This window comes from Mustela lutreola, chromosome 15 (genome assembly GCF_030435805.1).
Source record: "Mustela lutreola isolate mMusLut2 chromosome 15, mMusLut2.pri, whole genome shotgun sequence".
Taxonomy (NCBI): Eukaryota; Metazoa; Chordata; class Mammalia; order Carnivora; family Mustelidae; genus Mustela; species Mustela lutreola.
Window position 1 is genome coordinate 12823902 of NC_081304.1, and position 17184 is coordinate 12841085.

General features: G+C 50.8%; 1 protein-coding gene across 1 annotated transcript in view; it reads left to right on the top strand.

Annotated features, from left to right (window-relative positions):
• Positions 1 to 17184, top strand: part of PRKCA (protein kinase C alpha) — a 393909-nt gene that overhangs the window by 324983 nt on the left and 51742 nt on the right. Inside the window, exons 9-11 of the mRNA XM_059148178.1 lie at positions 12609 to 12746; positions 13734 to 13907; positions 16275 to 16366. Coding sequence (XP_059004161.1) covers positions 12609 to 12746; positions 13734 to 13907; positions 16275 to 16366 — 404 coding nt within the window. The remainder of the gene's footprint in view (positions 1 to 12608; positions 12747 to 13733; positions 13908 to 16274; positions 16367 to 17184) is intronic.

Sequence of the window (17184 nt, forward strand, 5' to 3'; positions counted from 1 at the left end):
GACAGAGAGGCAGGCAGAGAGAGAGAAGGGGAAGCAGGCTCCCTGCCAAGCAGAGAGCTTGAACGAGGCTCGATCCCAGGACCCTGGGATCATGACCCGAGCTGAAGGCCAGAGGCTTTAACCCACTGAGCCACCCAGGTGCCCCAAAAAGTGGTGTGGTTTTTTTTTTTTTTAATATTTTATTTATTTATTTATTTGACAGACAGAGATCACAAGTAGGCAGAGAGGCAGACAGAGAGAGAGGGAAGCAGACAGAGAGCCCGATGCAGGACTCCATCCCAGGATCCTGAGATCATGAGCTGAGCCGAAGGCAGCGGCTTAACCCACTGAGCTAGAAACTGGTATGGTTTTTAAACGCCCAGTGAAGATAGGGTGAAATCAGTGGTTGGTGGAAATTGTGTGCTGAATTTAATTACCTTCGACCTCACTTTCAAAATGTTTGCTGCTGTCAGAGATGTTTTATAATAAAGAAAATTGAGTAATTGAGCAAACGTATCTAGTATTGGGGAGAAAGGGATCCTTTTGTTTTTGTTTAGGTTGACTTCTGTGAGGATGCTGGGTCAGGCCTCCTCTGCTAGGGGCCCAGGCCTGCTCACCTCCCTGGCAGCAGCTGGACAGGGGTGGAGGGCAGAGTCTGGAACTTTCCCCAGGGCTGTAGGCTTTATTGGTGTTGAGGGGTTTTGATTTTGGTTTTCAGTTGATTTCAGGAGCTGCTGTTCTGTATCATTTAGCTTCTGTTGCATTTCCCTCGTGGGCTTTTTCCTTGAATTTCCCAGATTGTTCTGTGCTTTCAGATAAACACAGAGGCTCCCCCAGGCCCCTCCAGTTCCCTCGCAGCCCTCCCCTGCCTTCTTTTCCCTGCTTCTGGCAAAGTCTGAGCTCAGTCCAAGGGCTGGGGGTGGGGTGGAGGGGGGATTCAGGAATCCTAGGTCTAGAACCATAGAGATGCTGTTTTCAAGACCTGAAACATGCAGAGACTAAAACACACTTCTGGCCCAGACGGTGGGCATTTCTCAAGAGGACTGGCTTGCATGTTGGAGATTTAGAACCATCTTCTGTAAAGGGAGAGCTAGAAAGATACAATCTGTGTCTCCTTTGAGCTTTTGTAGGAGTTTCCCCTGTGCAGGGTGGCCCAGGGAATCTCCGACACAGACACATCGCTACTCAAAGATCCCAGTCCCAGCGCAGGGGCTTTGGAAAGGAAAACACCACAAGAGGGCAGTCAAGACTTGCAAACGAAAGATCCCAGGAAAAGTTGCACCCCTAAGATCCGTAGGAATTTGTGACTCTCTCTTTTTACTCTTTTGACGGACCTGAAGCTGGGATCAACCCGTTATGCTCCCAGTTGTTCCTCGATTTTATGTTATGACAAGGTGCCGCCAAGGCAGGAAGTCCAGGCTTTCTGTAGGTCTGAGGGACCCCCGTGGTCTGGCCTGGCTTGCCTGGGCCCCAGCCCGGTCACATCCAGTCTGCTTTCTCAGCAGCAGAGTTGCTGACCGTCCGGAAGCAGCAGTGCTGAACAGCTGACCCGTCTGAACCACTGACCCCGATAGCTTCCAGGAGTTCCCGGGCTCCGGACTCTGCCGCAGCAGACTCGTAAATCTGTGCATCGTTAACACCAAAGAGGGACGTTCCTGGTGGCAGAAGGATTAGAGGTTTCCCAGAAGTACTGAGTACGAGACATGCTCTGACAGTACTGTCCCTCGGCCACATGCCCTCACATGGCACCTTCCGATGTGTACTCCCTCGCCCCACTGGCCCAGAGACCCCCTCTTATTGCAAAGGGAAAAATTGAGGGCGAGTTTTTGGTCCTCAGACCCTGATCCAAGTCTGGAGTCTCAGTAGCAGGGGAGGACTGAGGGCAATGCCTTCTCAGGATTGGTTTATCAGGGCAACCAGTCCTGCAACCTGATACCCCTGGGGCAGCCAGCCCGAGAGGACAGTGAGGGGACAGCTGGGAAATGCAGGAGAAGGAGGTTGGCTGCACAGGAAACAGCACAGGAAGCTACTAGTTGTGTGTGACGCTCAGGACAGAGAGAACCAAGCACTTCACGTTGTCCACATTGGACAGGGCACAGGTGTGTCGGGGGCGGGGCATGTTCCTCTGGAGACTGTGGCTCGGTTGCCATGACAACAGGCCCACCAGCTCCCTGTGAATTCGTTCAGCGGTGGCGACAGCCTAAGTGGATGTGTCCATAAAAATATTTCTTATTAGGAAAATGACTTAATGTAGTTTCCTTACGTTTCTGCTCTACTGACTCAGCCCTTCCCTCCGCACGTGGGGTGCCTGCGCGCGGCACAGTCCTGTCCCCAGGGAGGTCAGCACATCGAGTGCCGCGGAAGAGCGAGCGGATAATTCCCGTGTGTCGTCTTTGCCGTGGCCGTCGTGCTGGGTTAACAAGGAGACACGGGCATGCTGTCTCCGTCCAACGGCAGTGATACGGGGCAAGGGTAGGTCAGCGGCAGCCCACGGGCCAAAATGTGGCCCATGCAGGTGTTCGTGGACCCCTCACTCATGTGGCTCTCACACGACAATGGCAGGACTGGGTTGTTGAAACAGAGATGGTCTTTGGCTGACAGAGCCACATGTTTTCCTTACCACAGTAGTGGTCCCTTCTCAGAAGACCTCAGCCTACCCTTGCTATGGGAGGACAAGCACTGAATTCAAAGCTCAGAGGTCTGGATTCAGAACCTGGGGACGAAGACAAGAGTGAGACTCATCACTTAGCCTGTCGCCACGTCTATAACATGGGTGACGGAGGTTAGCATATCTCCAGCTTCCTTCCAAATACTAAAAATTCTGTCACCCTTGTGCCGCTGGTCCAACATTACATCTCAGGGGAATGATCCCCTGGGGATCCGGTTTCAAGGATGAGTATAGAAGAAAGAAACATCTTTGTTTCTCTACCCCCCCCGCCACCCCTGCCTCCAGTACTGCCTCAAGGGCTCCAGAGCCATGGGGAGTGGAGTTAGCTCTCTACACCCCAGTGTCTGCACCTGCCCAAAGGCAGAGCGGACCTTTCCCGGGACCCTTCTGTGGCTGACCGTCCCTGGGCCTGAGAACCCCCTGCAGATGAATGAATGATGCACACCTGTGATTTGCCGGCCACCTGTGATCCCCGGCACCAGGAGAAGATTCCAGCCAGTTGGTGTTGGCGTGCTTGTACAGGAGGAACACATGGACGCATGCCACCAGTTTATAGTTGTTGGTTGGATTACCAGATCTGAAAGGGAGTTCGGAAAGGACGATTAGATGAAATTAGACACAAGACCCAAAAGAAACCAAGATGAGGAATCAGGTTGCCTTGATCTTTGGATTCCCGCTTTTCTGTCCAACACTTCATGGTCAGATTAAAGTACCTGGCCTTGGGCACCAGCCTTTGCCATATTCCTCTTGACCTGGCCAGTTTCACATCAGGAATCCAGCTCATTGAGACTAGGGATGTGCACAGAGATTTAGAATACAAAATTGTTCATCTGTGTGTTATTGGAAATAATGTGGCTGTCCAGCAATAGGGGATACTGGCAGGTCCACATAGCAGGTGTGATGCAGTCACTAAAAACATGTGGCAAAAGAATGCTGCCAAAGAAAAAGTTTACACCATACGGAACCGGGTTGCAAATGATATAATTCTGTTTATGTCAAAGAAGAAAGCATGAAAAGATTTAGAAGGATATACACCAAAATGGCAACAATGATTCTCTCTGGGTGATAAAACTATGGATAGTTTAGGTTGTCTTCTTTATTTATTCATTTATTTATCCATCCATGCCTGTGAAATGTTCTGAAATGAACCAGTACTACTATGCTCACAAGAAGCAACACTGTTGTAAAAATTCTTTAAAGGCAGTAATTCTGCCTTTAAAAAAAAAAAAAAAAAAATTGCATGAGAAGTGATCATCTTTCCCAGTATACACGTGCATCCATACATTATAAAAGGATTCGAGGAGCACCATGTCCCAGACTCTCTCCTGGGCCCTGGAGATACATCAGTGAGCAGAACAGAGCAGGCACCTGTACTCCTTGCAGGGGGAAGGAGAAAGGGAAACAGACAATAGGTAGAATCCACACCACAGGAAGGAGAAGGTGGGGTGTCCTACTGAAGCTTCAATGTTGGAACATCTCGCGAGCAGAGATGGGAGGCAGTCTTGTTGCTCTGCAGGTCAGAGGGAGCAGAGAGTGCAAAGGTCCTCAGGTGGCAAGCATGCTTGGCATGTTCCAGAAGAGGAAAAATAATTCAGCTGGAGAACATCGGGCATTTTAGTGACGCCATGTTACCCAGAAGGCTGTAGTGCCCATGAGGTACCCTCATCCTAACCCGTTGCCTGGTGACAGCGTAGGAAGTAGTAGATATGACTCATGGCTCTTAGAGATACACCGGCCATATTCTATTAACAGTCTCATTGAAAATGCCTTCGGTCCCCTTGTGGTTTTCTTCTTCTGTAACAACTTAATTTAACGAATGTTGCAGTGGATGCTGGTGAATATGTCACCTTAGGGCTGAGATGCGATGCTGAGGTCCTTGGTTCTATGTGGCAGAGACACATGTTTATGAAGAAGCACCAAAATGCCATCAGTCTTACGTTGTCAGAATTGTTCGGATAAACTCTGAATACAGGGCATGTTCGTTTAGGGAGAAGATTATGGAAGAAACCCACAGTTATTCATTTGCCCCTATAGTTGGTCATTGTTGGCCTGTCTGCCCTTGGAATCTTAGAAGTAGAACCTTCTATTGTCATATTCCTCTCTCTACACTTTGGAAAACATCTTTGATAAATATATTCATCAAAGCCGTATTTTTCTGTTCTGCTAAGAGATATAAAATTATTGAAGACGCATTCACAAAATAGGTACAAATGGACACATTTACAACAGAATGTGGTGAAGCATGATGGTATACCTCAGAGGGTTACCCAGAGGCTCCACAATTCTAGAATAAACCCACCGGGAAACTCGGAATTAGGGTTAACTCTCAGCTTCCTTACCGGAGAGAAACCTTTGGGCTTGGCTTCCTACTGAGGGTAAGTTAGCACCTCTCAGAAGGACTGCTAGTCTGGGTGTGATCATACTTGGGGGCTGGCAGTTTAGGACTGTACCCTTCCCCATGACTTTATTGTCTGTCTGTTTTCCCGCATAGCAAAGCTAGTGCATCGTCATTATATAGAACTCACAAATTGCAGATTGTCTGTGGTGTTATGTTAAATCGATTGGAATTGGCAGTCCTGTAGGTCAGACCATCCCAGCTCAGCCAGATGCAAATGGTCCAAATGCCAATGGTCCGGCCTAACAGAGAGTTGACATTGACCACAGTCCCATCTCTCATAGACTCCCGGTGCCGTAGTTCGGCAGATCCAGCTCCCAGTTTTCACTTGGACCCCCCCTATAACAAGCGGCATACGGAGAGCCCCTGATCACACACACGGACAGCTCTTCAGACAAAGGGGTTTCACACGCATCCACACTTCAACCCCAGCCTGGGAGAATTCGGATTTGCAGTGGTCAGTTTCACTTTGTATGATGTGCCTTACAGAAACTTACCATAGGGGTCCTTGAGATTTGTGAATACCTTCGATGATTGTCAGGACTCTTGGTGAATGTATCTGGGGCATAAAATGAGATATGTGTCGATTATTAGGAAATTGTCCAAGGAGGAGAGCACACTAAGTCACGGTCTCTTCCTGCATGGTTGTAGCCCCTGAGGGAGCTACAGAATGTTGCTCCCGAAAGCGGAGAGCAGCTGGGCCCGAGACCCAGTTCCTCTCCTACCCCAGCGCGGGGGCACAGATGCAGGGAAGCCCACAGGAACCTGCCGCGGCCTCCCCCACAGGTCCAGAGCTCCTGCTGAGCCCGTCTGCAGCCTTGACACATACCCATAATCACAGGGTATCTGGGCCATGAGTCACCTCAGCAGAACCCTGACCCTGGTGACCTGCCTCTGCTCACAGAGGCCTTCAGTGCACAGGCAGGGCACAGGTGGAAGTCAGGAGCCTGAGGGAAATGCAGCTTCTCCTTCCCAGGGCAAAGGAAAGAGGACCACGGTGAAGGATATGATGGGAGACTCTGCAAGGATGCTTTTGCAAAGGATTCCTCATTTCAGCTTCAGCATAACCCAGGGATGCAGAGGTCTTAGAATGACTGTATGACAGATAAGCAGTCTGACGCCCAGAGAGGCTGTATCATCTGCCCAGAGTCACACAGCCCAAATAGGTAAAGCCAGGATTTGATCTAAACTTCAGAATCAAAGTCTGGGGCTCTTTCCAGAATTTGCCATTGATTTTCTATAATTGAAGATTATTGCACATGGAAGGGGTCCCAGGGATTCTGAAGGGACTTCAAACTGGGAGAAACATTCTGACTGTCTTAGACTAGAACATCTGACACGTGCTCAGGACTCACTTGAGGGTCTTGTCAAACCTGCATGTTCTGATTCCGCAGGTCTGGGGTGGAGTCCAGGCATCTGCTTTCCTGACCAGCCTTCCAGCAGCGCTGGCACCACTGATCTACAGACCACACGTTGAGTAACAGGGAGCTAGCCACAGTACCTTTGCACTGCAGGTTCCCTGGAGGAAAGGCTACATCATACTGCTCTGGTTTCCCTAGCATCTGGCCCCATGTCTGGGGCGTGACAGACACACAGATACTTGTGGAATAAATGTTAGAATATTCTCAATTCACTAACAAGGACCCATGAGTCAAATCAAAATGTGTCCTGAGCAGGAACTTGGGATTTGGAATTGACCAGCAAGGAGCATGACCAGTGGGCTCACAGGTGATGCTTCCCATCTCAGCCCCAGTCGATGCCCTGCCCCTCCTCTGGATGCGGGGCTTCGGGAGACATTCTGCCTCTCCTTTCGGTGTGTGAATCCCCGTTTGCACACACAGCCCAGCAGGGTGTCTGGCCGTGCAGTGCGTGTTTGTGCTGCTGCAGGAAAGGATGTTGGCCCGCTTATTCCGAGGCCTACCTTGGGTCTGCTGAAATCTCTGCACTTAGGCCTTCAGCTTCAGCTTTATCCCTGGACATACACTGATTTTATCTGCGCTTCTGGTGAAGTCTGAATTACATCCATGACAACGGTTATGCCGACAGTACACAAAGCTGAGAAGGAGCAGTCTCTGTCACGCCGGGAGACCCGTCGTCAGACAACCCACTCAAAAGCTCAAAGAAAGGAACCATCAGCCCAGAAGCTCAGTGTTGGTCTTCCCTCGGATCCCAGCGAACTCCAGGACCATCAGGACTTGTCACTGGAGAAATGTCCCTTCAGAGAAACTTCCAAGAGCACGGTTTCGGCTTGCTGGCCCAGCTAACATATCTCGCATGGCCTTTGGGTAGCATCACCATGTGGCCGAACTCCCTAAAGGCAGAGGTGCCCTCACAGCCTTTGTCTGTGGCTGTGCCAGCATGAGCAGTGACCGCTTGAGGGAAGAAGTTCCCATTGCACTTGCACATCTAAATGCAGTGTCCAGGGGCCACCCTAGGAAGTGACGAACCCGGTAAGAGCTGCTTTCCTGTATGATCATCTGGCAGATGGCTGCCCGGTATTAGCTACCAGCCAATGACTTGGCCTCTTCAAATTCTGTTGTAGGACTCAGTGAAGATGTATGATTTTGAAAGAATCAATCAACCAACCAATCAGTGAGATAGTCAGCAAATGTGCAGTTTTGTGCCCAGCACAGTGCCTGGCCTAAAGACACATAGATGAGTAAGATGGTCTGTGCCTTCCAGGACCTCACAGTCTGATGAGAAAGATCAGCAAATCCTCAGAAAAAGTTCATCTGTTCATTTAGGTTCCCCTGATCGGTCAGCTCTGCCACAGGGTTTTGAGAGCAAGGAGCTCATTTGGGAAGTGATCCCAAGAGACCTGGGGTGGGGTACACGGGAGCAGGGATGGCATCCAGGGAAGGGAGGAAGCCAGCTAAGGTAAGGGCATGGTCGTTGTCCAGGCCACAACATGGGGGACAAGCTGGAGCCCAGTCTTGCTGGGGAGCAAGGGAGACGGTGTGGGACCTACCTCCTTGTGCACCAGTCAAGGCCCTGACTTCCTGGGGTGCCAGCGTGAGCATTTCAGGCCTTCCCTGCAGGTGTGGCCCCAACAGAACCTGCAGGCAGCCTCTGGTGTGCACAGAGGTGCAGAGCTGAAAGCTCCAGGGATGTGGGCTGGTCATAGGCCATGTCTTCCCGGGTGGGAAATCCCAGGAGGAAGGAGGCATCAAGAAGATGAAGAGGTGGTGCATGAGCTGGATTTGGTGGATGAGCAAGATAGTAAGGCCCTTGCAGGAAGAGCGGCCAAGACTGGAGGCTGGAACAAAGGGCCCAGAGAGTCCTGGGACCGAGGTCAGAGACAGAGCTCACGGCCAAGGGGCTCTTCCTCATCCTTTGTGACAACTCGGCCTTTTTCTGTCCAGCAGATGAGAAGCCAGGGAGGCAGCACAGGGTCCCTCCAGGGCATATACTAAAAGGGATGTCACAGAAGTGGGGACTCTAGAGGCCAAGCCGCCTCGATGGAGAGAGGTGGTGAAGGAGGCCCCGAGAAGACGCCAGATTCTGGACCTAATCTGCTGGTTGATTTGGCACAACCTGCTAATAGATGAGCTGTACAGTGTGATTGGAAGAGGCGTTAAGCAAACACACCGTAAATATTCCCGAGTCGCCCTATGCACTGTTGAGAGCAGGGCTGTGGGAGGGAGAATGGCAGCCAGTCTTTGGGGAGGGGTCCTCTGAAGAGAGGACAGTCACACTAGAACCTGCAGGTGGGGAGAAGTCAGCCTGCGGGGGGGGGCGGGGGGGGACTACACAGCCACAGCAAGGGGCGGTGGAGGGTGAGGAGAGGCAGGGGGAGGGGCAACGAGGGGGGGTTGGCCAGAGGCTACCTGAATGTAGACTGGAGGTGGAGGCTGTGTAGACCACCGTCCTGGGGGTCGTCTGCTCGCCACCAGTCCCCAGCTACACAGCTGCTAGAGTAGCCACTGGCTGTCTCCTCCAGCTGTGCCACTGATTAGACCCAGGTTGAGCGAGGGACTTGCCGAAGTCAGGCCCAGACCACTGCCGTTTTGGTCTCATAGAACTGACTGCCTTAGAAGAGTTGCTTTTGCAGACTCCGCATGGGCAAAGGCTCCGGGCCGTCCCACAGCCAGACCTGCCCATGGCAGCAGGGAAATGACTCCAGAAGAAGCTTCTGCAGGGAAATATGGAAGCCACATCTCTCTGGTCGGAAGGCTAGCTGCACGAAGCCCCCCAGGCTGCTCTTATCTCAGGGCTGCCGGGAGCTGGGGAGAAATCCTTCTTTCTCGGCCTCTGGGCCAGGCCACTTTCTAGCCTGCCCCCCTGCTGGAGAATGCACCCAGTGTGGCAGCCTGGCCCATCTCCTTCCAAACCATCTCCCTGCTCTGCCAGCCACATGGAACTCAGCTCGGCTTCTCGCTGCAGAAACACGAAAATGGAATCTGCCCAGAGCAGGGGAAGAAGCCAGTGTCCTTCCTGCCTCCAGCTTTCCCTCCCAGGAGCCAGGAGACTCCTTTGTCGACATTCCTCCCAAACCTCACGGACTGATTTCAGAGCGGAATCCAAGATCCTGTTGCAGTCGTGTTCAGAAATACTCAAATGCAAAAATGCTTTCCTTGCATTTACATCCCTTTGGGTAAAATCTTTTCCCCGTACCTGGACTAAGGTCACAGCACAAACCTCCTTTGCTGGGTTATGGCCCACAGTGAGGGCAGTGTCTGCTGCGGAGGTCCATCTGGGCAGCAGCCCAGCATCCCTCTTTCGCTGTCTGTGGTGCTGAAGTGTCAAAGGAGGAAGGAGCAGGGACTCTAGGACTTCACAGGAGTGGAACCTCTGGTGAGGAACCCCGCGCTTCAGATGGAAGCTGGGTGTCCCTGGACAGCCGGGCACGATCACAGCCTCACCCAGGTGAAGACGCTTTTCAACTGTTTCAAGCGCCCCCGAGCACTGAGTCCGTCGTGTGGGGGCCTTTTCAGATTTTACTGTGAAGTGCCTGACAAAATAAAATGAATCTCCTCGTGCCTCTTTCAGATAATGTTTATTTTTAAAAATCAAAAGAACAGGACAGAGTGGCATCATTGTTTTTCTCATCTCACACTTGAACTTCCTGATTGTTCACTGCAATGTCGACAACACACACCAGAAAGTTTATCAACTTGGAATCATTCCTGGGGCAGATGTTTGGAGTGAAAGAGGAATTCTGCTCTCCGCCACCTCCGTTTTGATCCCAGTCTCTACTTTCTAAATGACCGAGTTCTCCTTTCCAACTTCTCTCTAAACAGGCATGAGACCGTTTGGGCAAAGCATCCCGTGATGGGGACCGAAACTACCCTCTCCTGCAATAAGGAATACCCTGCACCAGCAAGACCCCCACATGATTGACCGCCCCCCCCAAGACAGTACTCAACTTGACCTTCACTGCCCAGCTGCATGAATGCACCCCCCAGCCTCTGCCCTGCATTTTCCTTACGTAGTCCTGGGAGTGCTTTCAGCACTTTGGAGATGGTCTCTGAGACACTAGTCCACTGTCTTCCTGGTGCTGGCCTCCCTGAAACAAATTACTTTCTCAGTTCACCACCCCTCGTTTGTTTGCCTTTGGACTTTGTCAGTGACAAGTGGACGAACCTGGTCTGTCTGGGCCCCCCAGAGCCAGGTGCTCCTGCATTCCTGCTTCCTGGCTTCCAGGGGACAGGGCTGGTCCCACAGTTGAAGGGGGTCCTGATGTAACACTAGTGGTTATGTCTTAGCTCTTTCTCACAAGTCTGTCTAGACATTCCTTCCATCCTCTGTCAAAGGGGAGACCCGTTTACGTATTACTGTAGTTCAGTTTTTTGTCTTTAAAGAATGTGAGTGTATCCAACGACCCCCCAGGTTCACACGTGTGTCCCTCCAGGCCTTGCCGATAGAGGAATACAGTACAGCTGTATAAATGCTTTCAGACTCGAAGCAAAAATGTTAGGGCCATCCTTCCCCCACGTCTTAAGGTCTCTGCAAAAAAGTGGGGGCCATCTCTTCTCTGTGTCTTAATGTCTCTGCACGCATGGATGTGCTCAATTCAAGCATGCATCCAGCCGTGAGGTTTGATCTTTACACAGACGTGTTGTTTTTATCACAGGAAAGCATCCCCTAACAGCACAGCCTCTGACGAACACACTCAAGCTTCATTTCCTCATTCAGCCAGAAAATGGAGCTCTGCACGAGGCCTGGGCATCCGGAGATGGCCCAATCCGCTAATGCAAAACCTCTTCCCCAGAGCCTGGCACAAGGTGCCTGCACAGGAACTCAGGGATGAAGGGCGGATGCTGCTGTAAAGGAATATGGGTGATTCCTCAAAAGCCGCCTCTTCTGTTAAGGAAAACATGTCAGATCCCCAGTCTTCCCACAAGAGAGAGCTCTGGTCACAAAGCAAAGCCCAGAATGCCTTCTTTATATCGTGTACCTTCCTTTTCATAACCACAGACTTGAGTGATGTCCTGGCTCCTGCTCAGAAACTCAAAGCCGCACTTAGGTCTGCTGCAAGGGGGGGTGAAGGTGGGGGGTGTGCAGGATTACCCTATCATTTAGAACATTTAGAATGTATCCAAAGCCACAGTCTTGGCCCTCGGGCTCAGGGCAGTGACAGCTGAGCCACACTACAGGACCTGGCCTTTTCAGCAGCTGACATGTCCAGCAGCTCGTGCCCTCACCATCAAGCAGATGTTCTCCAGGCAGAGGTGGGGGGAGATTCTCTATAGGCTCCTTTGCTGAGTGTTGAGACCTTCTCAAGTGATGCCATTAGCCTTTCCTTTTCGGCTGAGCCTTCTTGCTCTCCTTGACCTTTAATCCAAGACTCTAACTCTTCAACCAGAACAATGAGGGTGTAGTTTCTCCAGCACCTGTGTGTAGCAGGAACCTGGCTTATTAAAAAAAAAAAAAAAAAAAAAAAAAACCACCACGCCTTTTGGTAACTGACAGGTCACTGATCAAGGATGCTTCAGGTTCAGAGGGTGCTGGGTGTTTGGTGTGAATGTAGGTTCTCGTGCACCTCACCATTTTCCTGAGTTCAACTCTTGACTTAAAACACCAATAACCACAACAAACCCTATGTTCTTACTGTGCCTTTTAAAGTAGCAATAAATCATCCCCACAGCTTGCCAGTTAAGAGGTTCCTCTCCAGGAAACCCCTTTTTGCTAGGATACAACTCTCCTTTATGCAAATGAATCTTAAATTGGAAAAATCTACAAATAAGAAGAGCGTCACTGCACGTCACTGCACCGTTTATTTCTTTTGTTATGTTAACCATCGTGAAGCACCGTTTTCTCCCAGACGTTAACTTCTAAATCCCAGAATGAGAATCAGCCAGCTCTTGACAGATCCCCTGACTTGGTAAACAAGTCAATTGGTAAAGGGCAATTTTTTTTTTTTTTTGCTACTTTGCAAATGCTACCCCTAGGGTATATATACCCACTGACTTTTGAATAAGTATTTCATTGCCCTGTGATTTCTTTTCTTGCCCCCATCCCAACTCCCACCTCCCAGCTGCCCTCAAGCTTAGTTAAATGCTTTCTGTCACTGTTTTTTCCTGGGAAAAATGACCCATCGATTTCCTGTGTGTGCTTTTCGTTTAGAAAGCCAAGCTTGGTCCTGCTGGTAACAAAGTAATCAGTCCTTCAGAAGACAGGAGACAAACTTCCAACAATCTGGACAGAGTGAAACTCACCGACTTCAATTTCCTCATGGTGCTGGGGAAGGGGAGTTTTGGAAAGGTAAGAGGACCTTTCGTTGTCTGGGGACAGGGAGAAGGGGTGAGGGGAGGGGCGGGGGGATTTGCAGAGAATGCCTGGGATCGGGGATGGGGTCTGTGCTCCCTGAGCTTTCCAGAGCTGTCCTTGGAGTTTCCGCATTCTCTGTACTCCTTTCTCAGATGCCTCACCCACCACTTCATTTCATTAAAAACAACTGTACCCAGAAAGCTCCAGAGGGCTCACTGTGTGCCCCTGTTTCCATGTTGAGAACAGAGCATGTGCTCTGAAATGTAGGTTGAATCAATAATTTGAATCAATAATTTTCACAACTAAATATTAGAAGTTAATTTGTGGAGCGCCTGGATGGCTCAGTCAGTTAAGCATCTGCTTTGGGCTCAGATCATGATTCCAGGGTCCCAGGATCAAGCCCCACATCAGGCTACCCATTGGGGAGTCTGTTTTTCCCTCTCCCTTCCCCCATTCATGCTCTCTCTCGCTTCTCCTCTTAATCAAAATAAATAAATTTTTAAAATCTAAAAAATAAAAAAATAAAAGTTGATTCGCAGTGAGCGAATGTAATAGCTGAGAGACGCCGAACAGAGTTTCTTCAGCAGTGAACCCATTTGTCCTCATTTGGCTTCTCTGGCCCCAAATCTCACGGTAGATCCAGGAAGTGATTTCCAATCCTGTCTCTTTGTCTTGGCTCCCGACTCCCCTTTTTCCCAAAGGATGCTCCTGAAAAACATGCCTACTCAGGCCAATGCTGAGGACCACATCGATTCCTTCCCTCAGCCGCCATAGCGCCACCATGTGGCCAGAGCCTTTGCAGCGCACAAACCCGGACAGCTTCTGAACTGTCCAGTGCTGGCGGCGTTTTCTGTGCGCTGCCATGCGAGATTCTAGAATTGGCCCACGAAGCGGAACTTGATGAATAGGTGCATAGCCCGTGTTTACAAATGTGCACCAACCGAACGGCCGTCTGACCAGGTCCCCCCACCCCACCCCCAGGTGATGCTCGCCGACCGGAAGGGCACAGAGGAGCTGTATGCCATCAAAATCCTGAAGAAGGACGTGGTGATTCAAGACGACGACGTGGAGTGCACCATGGTGGAGAAGCGAGTCCTGGCTCTGCTGGACAAGCCCCCGTTCCTGACACAGCTACACTCCTGCTTCCAGACCGTGGTGAGTCCCCCGGGGCTGCGCCGTCTCCATGGCTTATCACACGGCGTGCTCTCAGGGGCCATCCCCAAGCCAGCATTGTAAGCATCTGAATCAACCTTCCTCCGGTGGAGAAGGCTCCAGAAAGCCTCTCGCTCTTATGCCACTGGTAAACTTGGGGAGTCCTCTCTCTGGGATACACCTTCCTTCAGGCTTGGCACTAATTCTATTTAATTCAGCAAACATGTGTACCAGAGGTTTTCCATCCACTGGGCCATGTGCTAAGACTTGAGGCTACACCACCAGTAAAAGAACCCACAGTCCTGGCTTTTGAAGACCACGATCTCATTGCCAAGCATTGCATTAGAACCCAGGGAAACTTGATCTCCTAAAAGAGTATGTTCTTATGCACTGCACACAGCAGGCTTGGCAGTCTGGTCTGTTTTGTACAGCCCATGAGCTCTCAGAAAGTTTAGAGGAGGAAAAAAAAATATTTTGTGACATGTAAATTAGATGAAATTCACATTTCAGGTCGTGAATCATTTTCTTAAAACACGGCCAGGCTCCTTCATTTTCCTGTCACCCAGAGTGGCTCTTCTGTTTCACAGGCAGAGTTAAATCGTGGCAAGACACATCCAAAGCCTGAAGTATTTACTGCCTAGCCCTTTACAGAAAGTCTGCTGAGTCCCTCCTACAGTATAATGAAAAAGAGGACAAGAGGGTTCCAAAGCACTGACCAGCCCCTTTGTGGGGCCCGGGCCCTGGCATGGAGCTTGCTGGTGGCCCACGAGAAATATAAACATTTCGAGGGTACCATTGTCAGGCATGCCCAAAGATAGGCCCTCCACCCCTCGGTAGCTCCCCTTTTTAGGATGTGACTCAATATTCAGTAGCTATAATTATTACTGTTATGATTGTAATTATTTTCAACTTTCTGCTGGCCAGAAAATGACTTTCTGTTTTCCATCTCGCTTTAAAAATCTGCTGGGAGGCCCCCCTCAGTGCTCTTGGATTTTAGAATCTCCACATGACCCTGACCATGGAACTGCACAGTGTTGGGGGCAAATCATGGGCTGCAGAGCAAGGCACCGGCCCCTGCGTGTCAGCCCGTTGCGGGTGATACCGCCAGCCCCTTCTCCCAGTAGCGCCTGAGTAGCGCCCGGGAGGGAAGCGCAATACGCCAGGCAGGGAGCCATGTCTGCGAATCCCAGCCCAGATCTCATCCCCCGACTACACTGATGAGGCTCTGGGAAGCAGCAAAACACGGAAATAAAGATGGAATTAAAATTCATCACAGGAAAGCTAGTGATGGAAGCTCCGGGAGCTGTTTCCTGGATGCTAGCAACGGCCTCATTATTTTTTTTTTCCCTCCCCGTGCGACACTTTCATGTTTAATAACTTCCATGAAATGGTGACATTGTCTAGAAACGAGCAGAGGTCGGCTTTCACCTGGGTGTGCTGTGCTGCAAGCTGCTTGGCTCTTCAACCCCATCATTCCCCATCTACCCCACTGCAGTGACCTCATAAATATGCAGCTTTATTGGGGTCCATGAGGTACGCCCTCTGTGGGGCCTTCATTGAGCACACCAGTGACAGAGAAAATAGAAAAACAACATTTGGGCCTATTACGGGTGCAGAAGCACATTGCATTAGCCTCTCCCCGTATAGTCCCCTCCCCCACAGTAAATACCATCGAGGATTTATAATATAGGAGCCCAGCTTGACTCACGAGACTTGTTTCCAGAAGCTTCCAGTGGAAACACATGACTACTACACCACTGAGTGTTGCAAACCAGCAACACTCGTTAAAAGTAGGGCGCCTGGGTGGCTCAGTGGCTTAAGCCTCTGCCTTTGGCTCAGGTCATGATCTCAGGGTCTTGGGATCGAGTCCCGCATCGGGTTCTCTGCTCAGCGGGGAGCCTGCTTCCCCCTCTCTCTCTGCCCACCTCTCTGCCTACTTGTGATCTCTCTCTGTCAAATAAATAAATAAAATCTTTAAAAAAAAAAAGTAAATAATTGGCCCATTTGGGTTCTTCATACCGCCCCTAATGTAGACATGTAGTACATGTGCAGGAGAAAGCGGAAGAGCGTTTGAGGCCGTTGCTAAGGGAAGGAGCACCCGGAACCGGAAGGGGACGGCCATGTGGACAGAAAGCCGTTATTTCAGAGTTACGTTAATGACTTTATACATCCCAGGGCCCTCGTGCAGTAGGGTCTATTACTTAGGTCTTATCTGGGAAGAAAACTTTTGCAAGGCTCCGCTGAGCAGACCTGCCAGCATGGCCCACGGTTGACTAACTAATGAGAAAGCAAAACACAGTCTAGAAATAGTGAAGGAAGTCTCTTGGCCAGTGGCCAAGCCCTGCTCACATGTTGAACCTTCGTCTTCAGGACCGGCTGTATTTCGTCATGGAATACGTCAACGGTGGGGACCTCATGTACCACATTCAGCAAGTGGGAAAATTTAAGGAACCACAAGCAGTGTGAGTATTTTTTTTTTAAGTCCCTTAATTTAGACAGGCCATGGGGACCGCTGCTGGGTGAAAGACGGGAGTGGGGTTTGCCCCCGCTTGGGGCCGAGCACCGTCTCCTCCCAAGGGGCAGACTTCTTGGTCACCACTTCCGAAGGGAGGTTCATTCTACATCTGGTTGGTTGGAGACGCTGGTGTATCCCCTGTCACCCATTCCGTCACCCATACCCCCTCCCTGACTGAGTCGGCCACTTGTTATTAAACAAATGATTATTGCACAGTCGCAACACACCGGGCACTGGGGGTGGGAAAGGCTGTCTGCCCTCGAGGAGCTCAACACCTGACGCCAGTCGTACCGTGTACCCGTAACATTAGAGGTAGCACGCGAGCCCTGGAGAAGAGGAGAGTGGGGGGGGGGGACCCCCTCAGGAAATGCCCGAGTCAGTGAGGAGGAAGGTGGTTTGGGATTGGGGGGATTGGGAGCGGGGGCTCTGGGCGTTGAGCCTGATGGAGGGCCTGGTTGAGGCCCACGGAAGGCTGGAGAGGGCTTCAGGGGGACTTACAGCATCAGGCTCGGCTTTCACAGAGCCCCGTGACCGAGCGGGGAAGGGAGCGAGGAGGAAGAGTCGGGGCTGGTGCAGCGGGGCTGGCGAAGCTCTATATAGACCAGAAAGAATGGAACCTTCGTCAGGTCTTGACCTTGGAGCCAAAGAGGAGGAAGGGTCTTTGAGAAACGTTCTGGAGGAAGAAAAGCAGAACTCGGTGTAGAACAGAGAAACCTCTTCCGGTGACACCTCATTTTAGGTTTGGGAGGGAGCGGCCGCCAAGGA